This window comes from Chlorocebus sabaeus, chromosome 17 (genome assembly GCF_047675955.1).
Source record: "Chlorocebus sabaeus isolate Y175 chromosome 17, mChlSab1.0.hap1, whole genome shotgun sequence".
Lineage (NCBI taxonomy): Eukaryota > Metazoa > Chordata > Mammalia > Primates > Cercopithecidae > Chlorocebus > Chlorocebus sabaeus.
In genome coordinates this window covers 37041776-37061205 of record NC_132920.1, presented here as the reverse complement: position 1 = coordinate 37061205, position 19430 = coordinate 37041776, and the positions used below count along the sequence as shown (strand labels likewise).

General features: G+C 46.0%; 1 protein-coding gene across 7 annotated transcripts in view; it reads right to left on the bottom strand.

The window, feature by feature from the left end:
• Positions 1–15785: 15785 nt before the first annotated feature.
• C17H6orf89 (chromosome 17 C6orf89 homolog) overlaps positions 15786–19430 on the bottom strand; it is a 41106-nt gene continuing 37461 nt past the window's right edge. For all 7 annotated transcript variants that reach the window (XM_038006023.2, XM_073005939.1, XM_007972765.3 and 4 more), the window contains one exon: positions 15786–16991. In XM_038006023.2, the coding sequence (XP_037861951.2) occupies positions 16897–16991 (95 nt within the window). In that variant the 3' untranslated portion in view covers positions 15786–16896. The remainder of the gene's footprint in view (positions 16992–19430) is intronic.

The window sequence follows — 19430 nt, the reverse complement described above, 5'->3', positions numbered from 1 at the left end:
GGCTCCCATTGCCTGAAGCATCAGACCTCAGCCCTTTGCTTGGCCTCGGGCCCACGCCATCCTACCTTATGACTCCCTGTGTTTCCCAGCATCCTCCCTCAGCCTCCACTGAGCCAACCTCCTTCTGGTCCTCTGCACACATCCTACTCTTCCTACCTCTGTGCCTTCATTTTTGACGGGAAGCCCCCATGCCCTCATTCTGGAATGTTTCACTTCCTGCCCCTCCTCTACCTACTTCAATCCACTCAGATCCTTCAGGGCCCAGCTCAGGCCTGGCCTCCTCCGGGGTAGATTTTCATTCTGCAGCATTCATTCAGGAAGCACCCATGAAGAGCCTACCAGGTGCCGGCCCTGGTCTGGGGCTGGGACTAGAGCCGGGGCAGGATGACCACAGCATCTGCTCCATGCAGCTCACAGCCTGGCCTTGGCTGGCAACTCCAGTCTGCCCCAGTTTCCAGCTCTCTGCATTCCCCTTGCAGCTCAGCATGGATGAAGCTTTGGAATCCAGAGAAGATCAGGGTTGGGATTATGGCTGGGGTTCAACAGGAGTAAGGGGCTGGGGGTGGCTGGTTTCCAGGAGACCTGAAAAGGGGGCCTCGAAGTGGGAAGATCAACCCCAGTGCAGGACTGGCCCTTACATCACAGGATCACTGCCGAGAGCCTGGAGGTGCATGATCCCGTCAGCACCACCAAGCAAGAGACTGACTCCATACGCAGGAATGTCAGGGTGCAGATTACACTTCTCTCCCAGAGGCACACTACGTGGGAAGCCAACTGCTATAGTCTAAATGTTTACTTTTAGAATTCGTATGTTGAAACCCCATCTCCAAGGTGATGGTACTAAGACGAGGGGCCCCCGGAGGTGATTAGGTCATGAGGGCAGAGCCCCTATAGATGAGATTTGTGCCCTTATAAAAGAGACCCCAGAGAGCTGCCCCTCCCCTTCTGCCATGTTAGGACACAGTGAGGACACTACCATCTATGAACCAGAACGCAGGCCCTCACCAGACATTGCATCTGCTGGTGCCTGGATCTCTGGCCTCTGGAACTGTGAGAAATAAATTTATGTTGTTTGTAAGTAATTAGTTTACGGAATTTTGTTATAGCAGCCCAAACAGACAAAATACCAACTTATTAGAAGGTTGCCTGGTGAGCAGGAAGGCAGAGGAAAGTTCTGCTTGCTATAGAATCTGAAGCTTGTTGAATCTGAGGCTTGCTATAGAATCTGAGGCATCGCCACCTGTGGCACCATCCATGCAACAAGAGTAGGCCTGGCCAGGGCCAGGACACTGATGCCAGCCACCCAGGGGCACTGTCTCCTGATCAGATGGCCACTGCCAGCCTCTGTCCATGAGGTTTCCCCTTTCTGAGCTTCCATTGGTGGCCACCGTCCCCCTCTTCTGATGGGCACTGTCTTTTTTTTTTTTTTTTTGAGACAGAGTCTTACTCTGTCACCCAGGCTGGAGTGCAGTGGCGCGATCTCAGCTCACTGCAAACTCCGCCTCCCGGTTTCACACCATTCTCCTGCCTCAGCCCTCCGAGTAGCTGGGACTACAGGTGCCCGCCACCATGCCCGGCTAATTTTTTGTATTTTTAATACAGACAGGTTTTCACCGTGTTAGCCAGGATGGTCTCGATCTCCTGACCTTGTGATCTGCCTGCCTCGGCCTCCCAAAGTGCTGGGAGTACAGGCGTGAGCCACCGCGCCCGGTCCTGAGGGGAATCATCTTTAACATTCCTCTGTGCTGTAGCTCCATTCTGACCACTTGAATCTGGAAATCATATCTTAAGGTGACTTTGTAGATCTCTGTTCTGATTCATGTTGTATTGTTTTATGATTTAATTCTTAGACAGCATCTTACTTCCCAATGTGTAGTTCTTACAGTGCACCTTACACTTGCCCTGTGTCTCAACAAGATTATAAAACCTTAGGGGGCCAGGACCATCTTCCTTTCTGGCCCAAAGTTGGACATCTGGACAAGAGCCCAACACACACAGCCCTTGATGCTTTGCTCTGCTCTGGACCTGGGATGCCTAGAGACTGGCAGGCACAGAGGGTGTGGGGTGGCTGGGAGCTGAGCAGTATCTTCTGGGCCAGGACAGTTCTCCCCGAGGCCTCCTGAGCATGCAGTCAGGGCTGTACAGCCTCAGTTTTGTCCTCAGCCAAAAAGGGATCTGTGTTGGTGGAAGGCGAATGTGGCTGTCTCCACTCCTGTGAGCTGCCTGAGGGAACAAGAGGGCAGGAGGGAAACAGAGCACCTCCGGAGCGCACCTTGGGGCCCAGCCCCTAGAAGGAACTAGGCATGGGCGCAACCGAACGAATGAGCTTTGTCCTCACCCCTCAAACCTAGGCCAGACAGGTGAAGAAAAGCATTGAATACTGGGAGTCATCAGCAAAGAGGATAAGAGTTAAGCTTAGGGCTGTGGGGAGACTGGATATCCTCTGGGTGATATCCACAGAGTACATCATCCTGAACAGAGGCTTTAGGATGGAATGGGGCAAGGAGAGAACTATGAGGGGGTCAGATAGCAGACACGGACGGTGTTTCCACACACTGAGGAGAACTGGGTGAGTTCTGCTCCTCATTCAGCCACCAGCTGTGGGCCTCAGCTTCTTCCCTATTCATAAGGAAGGAGGGGGTGGTCAGAGAATCTTCTGGGTCTAGTCCAGCTCTGCCATTGGTGGCTTGGAGGAGGGCTGTCCACAGAGGAGGGCAGAAGCAAACACTGGGGGATGTAAGCTGATAAGAGGGAAAGGGTATTTGTCTGGGCGCGGTGGTTCATGCCTGTAATCCTAGCATTTTGAAAGGCCGAGGTGGGCAGATCACGAGGTCAGGAGATTGAGACCATCCTGGCCAACACAGTGAAACCCCGTCTCTACTAAAAATACAAAAAATTAGCTGGGCGTGGTGGCGGGCACCTGTAGTCTCAGTTACTCGGGAGGCTGAGGCAGGAGAATGGCGTGAACCTGGAAGGTGGAGCTTGCAGTGAGCCGAGATCTCACCACTGTACTCCAGCCTGGGCAACAGAGCGAGACTCCATCTCAAAAAAAAAAAAAGAGGGAAAGTGGACAGCAGCCTGGCGTCAAGTACATGCTCTGTGCTGGGACACAGCTGGGCACTTTGCACACACCGTCTTGGGTATCTTTGTGCTGACCCCTTGAAAATGGCATTTATTTGCTGCATTGATTTAGGGGTGAGGAAACCAAGGAGCAGAGGGATTGGCAGAACCCTCCGAAGTCACTCTCCTGGTAAGCCAGAGCTAGGATTTGTACTGAGGCCTCTGGTCCCCAAGTCCCCAGGCCTCCACGTTGGTGGGTGGGCTCCTGAAGGGTAAGTGGCCCTGTGTCTGGGTATGTGCCTGAGTGGCTGAAAAGGAAGGGGTTATTGAGTTGGTTTTTAGATCAGTGCTGTGTTTCTTATATTTGCTAGGCTTTTTTTTTTTTTTTTGAGATGGAGTTTCGCTCTTGTTACCCAGGCTGGAGTGCAATGGCTTACCACAATCGGCTTACCACAAACTCTGCCTCCCAGGTTCACACAATTCTCCTGCCTCAGCCTCCCGAGTATCTGAGATTACAGGCATGCACCACCACACTCGGCTAATTTTATATTTTCAGTAGAGACGGGGTTTCTCCATGTTGGCCACGCTGGTCTCAAACTCCCAACCTCAGGTGATCTGCCTGCCTCAGCCTCTCAAAGTGTTGGGATTACAGGCGCGAGCCACCGAGCCCAGCCTATTTGCTAGGTTTTCGCTAACTTGGTTCTCAGTAATTTTCCTTAGTGGGGGTGAAAAATAAGGATTTTTTTTTTTTAATGAACAGATATGAGCCACTGTGGCTGGCCCTCAATCAACAGTTTAAAAATGACAACTCAGAAATGAAGAAGTGATGGCAAAAATACTGGTGGTGAGCCACAAAATCATTTATTTTTTTTTAAAAAAGTGAAGATAGAAAATGATAGGCAGTGAAGAAAATCTTACCTCCTGATTAGGACAGAGTGAAGAAAGGGAAAGTCAACTTCAGGTCAGGAAGGGAAGTACAGTTTCAGTTGTTTACCTGTTTAGGAGATGCCTCAGTTACAAAAGAGTAAACATGGGGGCGTTTCATGGCAAGTACTCAATGGGTTGCCTAAAGCAATACTTTTAAAATACAGTAAAATGTTAACATTTGTTAAATCTAAGTAGTGGCTACAGATACTTTTGTTGAATTAGGAATGTACCCATATTTTACAGAAGCAAACAAAACGTCTGGCCAGAGCCAGAAGCATGAGACATATAAAAGAAATGACATGGCAGATGCACAAACATACGAAAGGAAAACAGTGAAAGGAAGGAACATGCATGTGATTGATGAGAGCCAAGTCCAGAAGAAAATGTAATCCAAGGAACAGGAAAAAAAAAATTCCCAGTAGTAGTCTGAGCTATAGAAAAATGTAAAAACAACATGAATTCAAAAAAGTAGGCACTCAAAGCTGAAACAGAGGAAATAACAAGGAAAGAAACTGATAGCACTTCTTCAAAACTCATACATGAGAAATAGCAAGAAAAGGAACAGATATGGCTAAAAATCAATCTGATACCGAGGAAAGGCCTCAGATAATCATGGTGAATGAAAAGAAAGAAGACATGCATTAAAAAGAGAGATAGCTATAAAAGGTATAAAAAAGATCAAAACAATGAAAAAAAAGAATAAAAATAGAATTTAAAACAGAAAAACTAACACATGGAAAAGAAAAGTATTCACAAAGAAAATACAAGACATCTTCCCTAGAATGAAGAATAGAATTGCAACTCTAAAAAGCACACTTTGTTCCAGGAAAAACTGATAAAGAACAAGAAAGAATTATTCAGACATAGAGATTTAAAAAGAGAAAGAGAAAGGAAGAAAAGAAAGAAAAAGCCAAGGGAATATCTCGTTAGAGGATATCCTCTTAGAGGGGATTCTTTGGCTGGCATCAGTATTGTCCCTACTAACAGTCAATGGCAGATGACAATGGAGAAATGTATCCAAATTCTGAGCAAAAGAAGGTGTCATGCAAGAATATTTACTCAGCCAAGGTGTACGCACCTATAAAGACCACAGAAACATTCCCTAACGCAGAAAATACAGAATTCATGAGCCATCCCTGAGTCATTCTTAATGGTGCAATTCAGTCAATCAAGAGTTTGTTTGTTTGTTTATTGAGACGGAGTCTCGCTCTGTTGCCCAGACTGGAGTGCAGTGGTGTGATCTCTGCTCTCTGCAACCTCCGTCTCCTAGGTTCAAGCTATTCTCCTGCCTCAGTCTCCCAAGTAGCTGGGATTACAGGGGCCCACCATCATGCCCAGTTATTTTTTGTATGGCAAAAATACTGGTGGTGAACCACAAAATCAGTTTAAATATAAAATGAAGGCCGGGCGGGGTGACTCATGCCTGTAATCCCAGCACTTTGGGAGGCTGAGGGGGGCAGATCACTTGAGCTCAGGAGTTTGAGACCAGCCTGGCCAACAGGGTGAAACCCCGTCTCTACTAAAAATACAAAAATTAGCCAGGTGCGATGGTGTTTGCCTGTAATCCCAGCTACTCAGAAGACTGAGGCATGAGAATCACTCAAACCCGGGAGGCGGAAGCTGCAGTGAGTTGAGACTGCGCCACTGCACTCCAGCCTAGGCGACAAAGTGTGATTCTACCTCAACAAAATAAATAAAAATAAAATAAAATAAAATAAAATGAAGTCCCAGCTACTTGAGAAACTAAGGCTGGAGGATTCTTTGAGGCTGGCATGAACAACATAGTGAGATCTTGTTTAAAAATAAAAAAAGACTAACTATGGTGAGAATTAAGCTTTCAGAGCAGAAGGAAATGCACAGACTTTAAAAACAATATCAGTACAGGAATAAACAAATTGAGGAGAAAGAGCAAGCTATTTCCTCATCTTCGGAGCCTTGAATTACGACATCTAAAAAGGAAACCTTAGTAAGAACAAGTCTAGTTTCTTAATGTTTCTCATAATATTAACTTCAGGGAGATCTTTTAGGAACCATTAACTTTTGTGGGGAAGAAACACCTACTTCAGTTTCTTTTTCTCTTGTTAGATTCACATAAAATTAGATTCAGAACTTTTCTTTTAAAAGTAGCATTTTAATATAAGCATTTCTATTTAGCCTTCTACCTAGAAATACCTTAGACATACCTAGAATGCTGTTCACCTAATGTTAGTAGTTATCTCTGGGTGGTTTTTGGCTTTTTAAGAGACAAGGTCTCACTCTGTTGCCTGGGCTGGAGTGCAGTGTTTCTATCAAGGCTCACTGCCGTCTCAACCGCCTGAGTTCAAGCGATGAGGCTGAGGCTGGGACTTCAGGTGTGCATCACCACACCTGGCTAATTACATTTTGGTTTTTCTGGTTTTTTGTACAGACAGGGTTTTACTATGTTGCCCAGGTGGGTCTTGAACTCTTGGTCTCTCACCTTGGCCTCCCAAAGCATTGGGATTACAGCTGTAAGCCACTGCACCCGGCACTGAGTGGAGGTTTCCATAAGATCACCCAAACTGTCTTCAGTTCTTTATAATAAGAATGTATCATTTTTACAAAAATAATAGAGTCATTATTCTGAAAAAACAAGATTGGTGAAACGTCTGTCTTCAGCATGGTGTCTAGAGGCTTGTCAGTTGGATTTAGTAAGAAAGCCTAAAGGACGTGTGTCATGTCACAGGAATGTGCAGTAATAAGATGGAATTCGAACTAAGCAAAAAAAGGACATACTGAATTTCAAAAACATCATGGACTAGGAATTATAACTTCTAATTAAAACAGCCTGGGTGCAACTTGATCTATAGATTCAATGCAATCCCAATCAAAATCAAACACAAGCTATTTTGTGGATATCAACAAACTGATTCTAACGTTTAAATGAAGAAGCAAAAGACTCAGAATATCCAACTCAATATTGAAGAAGAAGAACAAGGTAGAAGACTGACACCACTGTGACTTCAAGACTTAAAGCTATAGTGATTGAGACAGCGTCCTATCAGCAAAAGAATAGACAAATATATCAAAAGACCACGAGAGAGAGAGAGAGCCTAGAAACAGATCCACATAAAGATACTGATTTTTTTTTTCTTTTTTGAGATGGAGTCTCGCCATGTTGCCCAGTCTGGAGTGCAATGGCTCGATCTCGGCTCACTGAAACCTCTGCCTCCTGGGTTCAAATGACTCTCCTGCCTCAGCCCCCCAAGTAGCTGGGATTACAGGTGCCTGCCACCATGCCCAGCTAATTTTTGTATTTTTAGTAGAGACGGGATTTCACCATATTGGCCAGGCTGGTCTCGAACTCCTGACCTCATGATCTGCCCGCCTCGGCCTCCCAAAGCGCTGGGATTGCAGGCATGAGCCACCGCAACTGGCCAAAGATACTGATTTTTGACAGAGGAGCAAAGGCAATACGATGGAGCAAAGATGGTCCTTTCAACAATGATGCTAGAACAGCAGGACATTAACATGCAAAAAATGAATCTATACCTTCCACAAAAATTCACTCAGAATGAATCTAAATGTAAATATAAAATGTAAAAGTATAAAACTCTTAGAAGTTAACACAGGAGAAGGCCCTAGATGACCTTGGTTATAGAAGTGACCTTTTAGATACAACACCAGAGGCATCATCCATGTGGAAACCAATGATAAGCTGGACTTTGCTGAAATTGAAAACTTCTGCTCTGGAAAAGACAATGTCAAGAAATGAGAAGACAAGTCACAGAACTCTTATAACTCAACAGTAAGAAAACAACCAACCAGATTATAATTTAAAAATGAGCAAAAGATCTGGAATCCTCACCAAAATAGACACATAGATGGTAAATAAGAAAACATATTCAACATCGTATGTCATTAGGAAATTGCAAATTAAAGCAGTAAGATGTTACAAACCTATTAGAATGGCCCAAACCCAAAACACTGACACATGCTTGTGAGGCTGCAGAGCAACAGGAACTCTTGTTGCTGGTAGGACTGCAAAATGGTACAGCTACTATGGAAGACAATTCAATGGTTTCATAAAAAGCTAAACATACTTAGGCCAGGCGCAGTGGCTCACACCTGTAATCCCAGCACTTTGGGAGGCCAAGGTGGGCAGATCACGAGGTCAGGAGATTGAGACCATCCTGGCTAACACGGTGAAACCCCGTCTCTACTAAAAATACAAAAAATTTGCTGGGCGTGGTGGTGGGCACCTGTAGTCCCAGCTACTCAGGAGGCTGAGGCAGGAGAATGGTGTGAACCTGGGAGGCAGAGGTTGCAGTGAGCCAAGATAACACCACTGCACTCTAGCCTGGGGGACAGAGTGAGAGTCTATCTCAAAAAGGAAAAAAAAAAAAAAAAGCTAAACATACTGTTACCATATGATCCAATTATTGTACTCCTTTGTATTTAGCTATATGAACTGAAAACATATGTCCACACAAAAGCCTGCAAGTGAATGTTTTTAGTAGCTTTATTTACAGTTGCCAAAACTTGGGAAGCAAACAAGATGTCCTTCAGTAGATGGATACATAAATTCTAGTATATCCAGACCATGGACTATTATTTGGCACTAAAAAGAAATGAACTATTGAGCCAGAAAAGATGGTGAGGAAACGTATGTGCCTATTACTAAGTAGAAGAAGCTAGTCTAAAACAGCTACAGGCTGTATGATTCCGACTATTTGACATTCTGGAAAAGGCAAAACTATGGAGACAGTAAAAGATCTGTGGTTGCCAGGGGTTAGCAGGGACAGAGGGATGATCAGATAGAGCTTAGAGGATTTTTAGGGCAGTGAAACTACTCTGTATGATACTATAATGGCAGACATATTATTATACATTTGTCCAAACCCATATAGGATGTACAACACCAACAGTGAAGTGAACCTAATATAAACTATGGACTTTGGGTGGTAATGACCTGTCAATGTAGGTTCATTGACTGTAACAAATGCACCACTCTGGTAGGGATGCTGATGGTGGGGGAGGCTGTGCACATGTGGGAACAGGGGATATATGGGAACTTGCCATACTTTCCATTCAGTTTTGCTGTGAACCTAAAACTGCTCCAAAAATTAAAAAATAAACAATAAAAACCCCAGCCTGTACGTTTCCAGGAATTAGGATGGTCCAGTAGAGAAGGGGTACAGGAGATGAGAAGGGGAAGCGAAGGAGTGAGATGAGGCAGGAGTGGTGGCCAGGACTTCTCCTGTGGGCGATGGAGAGTCACTGAGGAGCAAGGAAGGGAGGTGACCAGACAGCGGGACAGCTACATGGACGGTGAACTGGGATAGGGAATGTGCAGCAAGAAACCAAGGAGGTAATTACTGGCAGAGTCCAAAAGTGAAGCAAGCTCCTAGATGGAGACAGCAGCAGTGGAGCTCAATATGTGATAAGGTGGCAGGATTGTCCTGAGTTTGGTCCTGGTCAGAAGTAGAGGCTGAGAAAAAAGAGAAGAACCCCTTTCAGCTGCCACAGACTTTTTGGACATGGTGATATAGAGGTGATTTGGAGTTGGCAGAGATGACCTCCCGACACGTGGATGCACAGGGCTACTGCTCAGGTGAGAGGTGTGGGCCGAGCATAGACTGGAGGTGATCTGCCCATGGCTGGAAGATGAAGCATGGAGTTGAGCTATCCCAGGAAGAAACCGCGGGCAGAACCGTAGGAGAGACCAAAGTTTCAGAGACAGGCAGAAGAGGACGATCCTACAGAGGAGACAGAGTGGGAAGAAGAGGCCCAGGAAGGGGAGTGAGCATCACAGAGGCCAAGGGAGGGAGGGAGGGGTTCTCTACAAGTCAGTGTCAAATGCTGCAGTCGGGTGGAGAAAGAAGGGGATTGAAAACAGGCTATCTCACCACGTTTTAACAGGGAATCCAGCCCTTACTACCTGCCCCCTTTTTAGGGAGGGCTGAATTCCGGCTTGCAAGCAGGTAAATGAACAGAACTATGGAAAGGGATGATTCCTAAAGAAGATATATTAGGGTTGGAACAAACAAGAATGGACATTCTGTAAAAACAAGTATTTTAAAGTGGACTCCAGACTTCTTGACTTATAACTCGAATAATCATTTAACAGGATGTGACTTACCATCAATAAGACAACAGCAGAATAAATGACAGCACAGCCACGCCACGGAGTATTAACCATTAAGAAGAAGGGACTGGAGCTCTACCAGCTGACCTGAAGAGAACTCTGTGAGGTGTTGAGTAAGAAAAGCAGGACACGGAAAGGGCCTGTAATATGATCCCATTTTCGGTACAGCAGTAACAAAACCTTGTTTCTGATTAGACAGCATGGAGGAAATTATGGAAAAATACACAGCAGGGTATGGCTGTGTATATATCACAGTTACCCGTCTAGGAAAAGGGGTGGGGTAACATGGGGAAGAGGTAGGGGAAGCAAGTAATAGAGAAAAATTAAACAGGAGGACACTTAACAGCATATAAGAAATGGTCATATTTATGCATTTATATGAAACTGTATATATATATACACCCATATAAACATATACACATATAAAATGGTCAAAAAATGCACACACACACAAAGTCTTGACTCATATCCACCGAGTTAACTGAGTGCTGAGAGCAGCCTGTCATCTGGGGGCAGCTGGGGTGAGCCAGCAAGGGGCCTGGAGTCCTGTACGTGTGCCTGGCTGTCCCGCAAGAACCAAGGACGCCGTGGGTGAGGCATCACTGGGAGGGCATCTGGGCTGTGTGCAGCAAGCTGGTGAAAAAGAAAAAGGTGTCCAGGGGCTCACCTGCATTCTGGGTGAAGGGCATGGACAGGGGAGCGGGAGGGTATTAACCCTCAGGGGAGGACTGAGATTTGAGAATTCATGGGAACAGCAGATGAGAAGCCGCTGTGGGTAAGGTCTAGGGTGGGGAGAAAGTGGAGGCTGTGAATGCAAGGACAGTGCTGGGTGCAAACGTTAGAGACCAAAGGCAGGCGGGCACAGAGGAGCCCCATAGGCCGGCCTCACGAGTAGGATATGGCTAGAAGTCTCTCATGTCATGGGAGAAGAGGAAACGAGAAAACTGGAAATTAAAGAATGACACCAACAAGAGGAAAGTTCTTATCAACCAACACTTTTAATTGCAAAAAGTAAAAACCTTCATTACACGAAACTTTAATTTACATACATTCTTCACATGGTGGACGTCTTTACCAGTTTGCAGTATCCTGCACTAGAACACATAGTAAAAGCTCAAGCCATTCGGAGCCCCTGTGGCTGGGACAGCTGCCTGCTTCCCTCTGCTCCCTGGGACCATCCAGGCCCACCACACCCTGCTCCCTGAAGGAGCTGCAGCTGACCCTGGCACCTGCCCCTGATGATGGTGGGGAGCACTGTGCTGAGTCCCTAGCTTGCCTGTGCCTCCTCCGTCCCTGGCCCTCAGCATTGGTTACTGACCCCCCACCTAGGGTGGGGGTGAAGGAAGGGAAGACTGCAGACAGCATTTTTTTGAGGGTAAAACTGTGGAAACAAGTATGGAGGGCAGTCTGTCTGTGATAAGATGGGGCTCTCTGGGAACGCCATGTGTCTGCTGGCTCCTGTCACCTTCCTGGAAGGGTCCACAGTGCTGAGGGGTTGCAGTGTGAAGAATGGGATGCCACTGTGAGTAAGGGTGGCCGCACAGGTGACCCCCCTGTCCCAAGGAGCTGCTGTGGGGAGCAATGGTGTCAACGAAGCCTGGCACAGAGAGGTCCCAACTCCCCAGTTTCTGTCTGAAACTCAGAACTCAGCTGGGTTCCCTTCTCCACACGGTGCTTGCCGCCGTGGCTCATTCTTGGACTGATGGCCACTGCCTGCCTGACAGACACACTAGGTAGAGGCGGAAGGGTCTCTGGTCCAGCCCTATCAAGTCCTGACAGTTCCAGGCCTCCACTTAGTTACGTAACATTCCTTCCCTCCACTAGTCTGAAAAAGTCTGGACATTTCACGGTCTCCAGGGAGAGGAAAATGACAGATGTATTTAGCACTAATGCTCAAATTATGCGGGGCAGGGAAACCAGAGACACTGAGGGACCTGGACAACAGACAAGCTGGCTAGACGGTTTCTCTTCAAGGCCAGCATTTAGTCATACTGTGTCCACGGTGGGTGGACTTGGATGTGGTGCACGAGAGAGACAGCACCTGTCTGTCTCCCTGACATGCTTCTGGAAGAGGCCGCTGGGGATGTGGAGACTGGGGGTGGGGAGGACAGGGAAATGCCTGCTGCTGGTGACACAAGCACATTCCCGGAGGCTCCCGTGTTTCAATCGCTACAGGGCTGTTTCCGTAAGCGCCTTCACCCTCCTAGCTTCCTGACCCTGACACGCGTTGGTTCTGTACACATCTGTAGGTCCAAACATGGAGAGAATTTCAGCCTAAAGTACAATTTTAAAGCACATCTCTGACACTCCCTTCCTTCAACGAGTTCTAGTGGGTGATGGCTCACCACTGAAAGGTAATGAGTGTGGGACTTGTATACTCAAGAAAGCTTTTCCTTCATTGTTAGGAGAGCTCAAAATCCTAAGAGGCCCTTCTGTTTAATAACTGATTCTCGAAAGGTAGACAAAATCGCCTCTCTCTGTGCAAACAGACATGCACCTTTCCCTCTCTTTCTCCTATAACCCGGCTTTCTCCTTTATGGACAAGGAGATGCAAACATTTGCTTTGGGGTTTGAACATTCACTGTGAAAGGGATTGGGTAATGAGCAAACTCATTCCAGGCTGTATTAAAATGACTGAGGCCATCACCTGCAGCTAACAAATGTGAGTTTTTGTTTTAACGTAAGTGTACACTGAGGCCTATGCTGGGTTTTGGTAGACGGGAACAGAAAATCAAGAATTGAAAAACAAGTGATGTAAACTCCAAGGGGACCCACAACTGGAATGGGGCAGAATCCCTCCCCTGTCACACATCTGGAAGAATGTGGAGACAGGAAAATGGCTGGACACAGTGTGTTTCAGCTACATTTACTCTTAAAAAGAGTTTTCAAATGGGGAGGGGAAAAGTGAAAGCATTTTTATAAAAGTCATATGGTAATATTCTTTCCTCCTCCACTCTGTCCAGCAGAGTTTTAAAAACAAACCCTGCGGAGTTCCTGGCTTGCTGTTCCCCATCCCTGGCTTCTCCCACTCCAACGGGGACACATGTGAGACAACGACATCCACAGCTCTCTTCCTGGGCACCATGCTGTGATGCAGCAGGAAAATGATGAGCTATGGAACCAGCTACTCACCTGCCAGCAGTTAACTGCTCTCAGTCTCCACTTATTTCCTTGTAAAATGAGGATCTAACACCTACTTTACAGGATTGGGTGAAGATTAAAGGAGATCATGTATATCAGGCACTTTGTAAACTGGAATGTACTAGACAAGTGTTGTTATTCTTTTCTCTCAGAAAGCGAGCCCCCCAATCTGCCCATTTCATAGACTGTTTTATATTTCATTGAATAGTGGATTTCTGTTTTCATAAACCACTATTATTTTTTGAAACAGGGTCTCATTCTGTCACCCAGGCTGGAGTGCAGTGGTACAATCACAGCTCACTACAGCCTCCACCTCCCGGGGGGTAAGTGATCCTCCCACCTCGGCCTCTCGAGTAACTAGAACCACAGGAGTGTGACACCACACCTGGCTAATTAAAAAAATTTTTTTGTAGAGACGGGGTTTCGCTATGTTGCCCAGGCTGGTCTTCAACTCCTGAGCTCAAGCAATCTGCCTGCCTCAGCCTCCCAAAGTGTTGGGGTTACGGGCGTGAGCCACCACACCTGGCACAACTACTTTTTTTTTTTTTTTTTTTTGAGACAGAGTTTCGCTCTGTTGCCCAGGCTGGAGTACAGTGGCACGATCTTGGCTCACTACAATCTCCGCCTCCCGGGTTCAAGCAATTTTCCTGCCTCCGCTTCCCAAGTAGCTGGGATTACAGGCGCCACCATCATGCCCGGGTAATTTTCGTATTTTTAATAGAGACAGGTTTCACCCTGTTGGCCAGGCTGGTCTTGAGCTCCTGACCTCAAGTGATCTGCCTGCCTCAGCCTCCTAAAGTGCTGGGCATACAGGTGTGAGCCACCGTGCCCAGTTTGAATCACTTTTATTTTATTCCCTCTCTTCCCTAAAAAAACTTGAGGACAAGCTCTGTCTCCATTCATCAACCATAGTAAGTATGGTATCCATTCACTACTTGACTGCTGGAGAGCTCAGGACATTTGGACAGAAATGCTTCAAACTGGGGCCACAGTAGCCTGTCTCCTCAGAGAGCTGACTTCTGGGCACAGGCGTCTCTATGGTGGGAGGCTACAAGAAAGTGAACCTAACTCATGCGCAGAGGTCATCGCCATGTCACCTCCTAGTAAATGCTCAATAAACTTATAAACCACCCCCTCTCTTTAGAGCCCTACAGTTTTGTTCTTATTGTGGTGGTGGAGGTGGGGAATTGGTGAGGTGGTCCTGTCGTCACCCTGCAAGCTTGCTTTCTCATCCTGACAACCCTCTTTCCCACACCAGGTCATGCAGAGGGACTTCTGCTGCTTCCAGCTAGATGGCAGGGGCATCCTGTGGCATCCTGCTGCTCAGGGCCTTGATCATTAGAAAGGGACTGGCTGGCAACCCCCAGCTACTCCCGTCGCTCTGGCCACTAGTAGATTCTGTTTATCAAAATTAACTTGGGAAGTTGAACTGCCTCTGTCTATCTAGAAAACCCTCTTTGGAGAATTCTCTCCTAATACAAGTTTACATTCAAGTCTGAACTGGGTAGACTGTAAGTAAAATGAGTAGCGTATACATAAAAGTCTCTACTTATCTTCTGCTACAGTCATTTTTTTGTTGAAGTACAAAATGGGGCTTAGGAGACTTTCCCAGGGGATGCCTCAGAATACTAACACATGCAAGGGTTTCTTCGTTTTCAAAGTTTTGAGCTGAATGGGTATTTTATGGACATTTAAGATGTGAACGGCAGGAGTGAAATGGGGGAAAGGAACACAGAGTAACTCACGGAAACAAAACAGAGATCTCAATAATCAAAATAGTTGCTTTGTTCCTAAGAAACCCTCTTTTTTGTTAACGGGTCTAATTTTTAAAAACTCTCAGAGGCCTCTAAAGTACTTGTTTACATGTAGCCGTTCCCCATGTGCGGCCAGGGTAAGAACACTGCAGAAGGCTGTAAAAGCTTACGCAAAGCCGGCCTCTACATGATCCCTCTGACTTAAAACCTCTTAAATCATAGCAGCTTAACAGCATGACTTTTATATGTACACAAGTTTTGTTTTTCCTGTATTCATCCACACAAGGGGTTGATTAAGAAAAAATTCCCTCAGGTACAGTTCATCCTAGTTTCACTGAAGCCCGTGGAGGAGGCTCTGATGTTTCCACCCTGAGCTCTGTGAACTCTGCTTGTCCTCTGCAAGCCCACAGACAAACAGGCCATTCAAGTGCTCAGTGCTCCCCACTGCTGGGCATGAGACCCACAGAGAAAGAGGGCCTGGGAGATGAGATGCAGGCTCCTCCAGGAATGAAGAGGGCTTCACAACCATCTTCACTCATCACTGTCTGCCTCTGATCCATAATTCTGACATCGACACGTACTGTATCCATTTGATTTCTGCAATTCAGAACCAGAGGCCAAAGTGTAGATTGCTTTTTCTTCATCCTGGCATTGGCATGACCAATGGCCAGGTATCTAGCGGTGTCAATAAAAAAAAAAAAAAAAGGAACAGGAAAAGAACATCCTTATTTACACCATTTGATTGCTATATACCGAAAGCACTTGGGAGAAAACAATGCACATAGTGAATCATCCAATCAGAAACACACAGCTTTATATTATTACAAAAAAGAAAAATACCTCACCTTGTTTTTGTTTCCCAGCACAGACAGAAATCATTTTAAGACAGAGGATCACACAGTCAGTTGTACACCCAGCTGACAAACACTTTGGGTCTGGATTTCCTCCCCCAACCACATTACAACATCAGCTTTGACACATCTGTAAAACATCTTCTCTGCAGAAAGTCAGACCCTAAAGATCAAACCCAGGGAGGCACCCTCTCCCCAGGCCAGCTACTCTAACTCATAACCCTCTGAAGACACTTGGTAAAGGCAACACAGCTGACAAGAGCAGTGCTGCCTCAGCAGTAGTGGGCTCTGGCCCTGCCAAAGCAGGGAGGACTAGAGCCAAGCTTCCAAGAAGCCATTCAGACAGGCAAGGGAGAAGGGGAAGGAGTGCAGTGGGGATATAAGAACCTGATGAAATGGAAGAAAGTATTACCTTGGGAGTTACCACTTTGAATTATTATATGATCAGACTCTAGCCTGGCATCAGAGACTCCAAGTGCCACGGACAATGGGAAAGAAGTGTACTGCTTCAATGCAATTCAAAGTTATCTGACCTTTTATCACTGCTTCTAGATTCCATTTTGTTTGGGAAACTACAAGAACTTCTTTAATCAGCCATGGCTTTCCAAAAAGTAGAGTGATGTGGCCAGGAAGATGGGGACGAGCAGGCCCACCTGGTAAAGGATGGCTCTGACATCAGAACCTGTTGGCTGCCCTCTCCACTGCCAGGGAAGGAAGCTGGCAATATAGGCGAAGGCAGGCACCAGCCCTCTTTCCTGCCTAAGGGGCAGCATCAAGGTCTTAGTGCCCAAAGGCCCGGAAGAGGTCAGTCTCAGATGGGTGCTGGCAGAGTCCTAGCCAAGTGGCCAGGCTGAATCCTTCCTGAGCCATCTGCAGGAAGAGTCAGGAGGGCTAGGCCCTGGCCACTGCCTTGCAGCTCACAGCTGGTTCACACATGCATGCAAAGGGCAGGTAACTAAGTAACCAACCCCTGGAAAGCAGTTTCATAGTTTTTTATTTTTCCCCTTTCAACCTGGTTTTCGGCTCTGGAAGCTGTTCCAGTGCACAGTTCTATTTCCTACAGTTCTGAGAAAGTGGTTCCATCGCAGATGACCAAAGGCTGGAGCCCTCTGGCTATAATGTAGACCTTCCAGTGAGTGGTGCTGGCATAGCCTTGAGGGGAAATAGCAAGAGGAAAACATGTAAATGTTAGTGGGTGGACACAACTATGGGCAGAGCAAGGCGGGTCTGCCAGAGCTGGCCCTGCAGACAAATCAAAGACAAATCTTTTTCTATTTAATTTAGTTTCTTTTTTTCTTTTTCTTTTCTTTTCTTTTCTTTTTTTTTTTAAGAGATGCGGTCTCACTATATTACCCAGGCTAGTCTTGAACTCCTGGGCTCAAGTGATCCTCCTGCCTCGCACTCCCAGAGTGCTGGGATTACAGGTGTGGACCACCACTCCTGGCTTAAAGACAAATTGCTCTGAAAGTCTTTTGGCATTTCCTAGTTATTATCAGTCCTCTTTAAATGCTTTATCACTGCCCCTCACCCAGGGAACTATGAATCACAATTCAGCAGGCTTACAAAGGCAGGATGCTCTACATGAGGCTGGTGTTGGGCATCAAGTCTCAGCTTTTACAGCAAGAAGACAGAATGGATTCTGAGGGGGCATAAGACCTACTAGCCAATTTTCCTGTGTCTTTCTATAATGCGGTTTCATTACACAACATCCAGATTAACCTAAACCTAAACCAGCATTGCCCAAATTGGGTTCAGCAAACAGTAGAGTCCTGTAAGATATTCCAAAGAAAATAGGTTCTACAGTACTATGGGCTCTGCTCATCTTTAAACGAAGAGCACTGAGTAGAATTCAACTTTTACTTGGTGACTCCGGAAGGGTCATGATGGGCAATGACTGTCCTGTACAGTGACTGCAGATATTGTACCTGACCCCCGAAAGGTTTTCTGGACCTGGAACCCTTCTTTCCTCCATCTCCACAGAACAATGTATGTTTTGTCAAAAATCATAGAAGTTGCATGTTGTGGTGCCATTCTTAAGGGTCCCTAAGGTAGAGGAACCGCCGTCTGTCCTGCAACACTAAATGATTCTTCTTGGCCAGGGCCTGCTTTCCTGTCCTCACTGTTAACTGTGGCAGTTACAGTCATCACGTCTATTTCTGTCACTGCTTCAGGTGCTCGCTGGCTTCCCCACCCCTCCCTGCCCCCATTCTTCTCCCGGACTTGCTCTCCTATTCTTCTTCTCTTCAGTCACCATCCCTCTCTGTGTTCTGTCATGTAACTGGCCTTTTATAGACACTGCCAACTACAGGGATCCTTTCTTTCTAGTCAACAAACCAGTCAGGCACAGCACAGCAGGTATCACGCACTGGATGTCAGGCTAATCTGGACTATCTGTACCAGCATTTGATGCTCAAGCTTTCTTGATTACTGCCAGACATTTCTTTTTTTTTTCTTCCCTAATTCTGTAATTGGTATTCTGGTTGTTTGTGGGAGCCGGAAGTCTGAAATTCAGATAACTAAGGTGTTTCTGTAGTTGTCTGAATTGTTAGGCATTTGTAAAATATAAGACAGAAACTTGTTCAAGCACAACCACACGCTCCAAACCTAAATATGCCAGAGAGATTTTCGCAATAGTCATCTCTTAAGAGTCACTCCATTACAGGAAAAAGGTTCAGAACAATTTCCATATAACAATCCTCCTTTTTGTAGGAAGTTTCCCAAGAGCCAGGCCAGCTGTGCTCCATTATTAGTTAATCCTTGATTTGTACATTATTTTTATTTTTCATTTCTAAATTGAAATAAAAGTTATGTAATTTAAATTAAAACTTGGCATAGCTTGCAGTCCAATTCCTACCGTCATGTAAGATGCAAGGTTTCTAGGGATTTGGGGGTCTTTTGAATGGGTAAAATTAAAAGAAATCAATTGGAAAACCCAGTCTGGGCTCTGCCAGAGACTCCAGGTCTTGCCTAGGTTTTGTGAGGCAGGAAAAGCAAGGAGGTCAATGGTGACACTTGCTGATTTATTTGCTTCTTCCAAGAAAACTCGGCTGTCAAACTGATTGCTACTGACAGCAGTGGATTCAAACCTGTTTCTTTGGAACAGATTTTTAGGATATAAGGCACAGGACAAGTCACATTTGGGAAAACACTGAGCCAGGGCCAAGGGTGAGTCATCAATGTGAGGCTGTGACTTGGCTGTGGCAGCCACACAGAAGGTAATATTTCCTTGTGTGACCATTGCCCTTATATACTGCTTGGTATTGGTTTATCTGCAACATGGGTGTATATTCCTGTAGTCCTGGATTGTCCCTCTCCTGGCTTGACTGTGTCCAAGCAGGCACTTAAGACCTGATGCTCTGCTCAACAGATAGTGGGGCCTTGGGGTGGTCACCTCTCCTCTCTGGGTCTCAACCTTTTCATCTATAAAATGAGGGATTGGTCTAAATACTTTCCAGAATCCTTCCTAACTTGAAGTTTCTATGATCAACAGACACATGCATTCTATATGTTGTACGTACAAGACATTTCTTTCTGCTATGTTTTCTCATTAAGTTGTTTCATTTCTAAGCATAAATGTTGAGCCTGTTAATA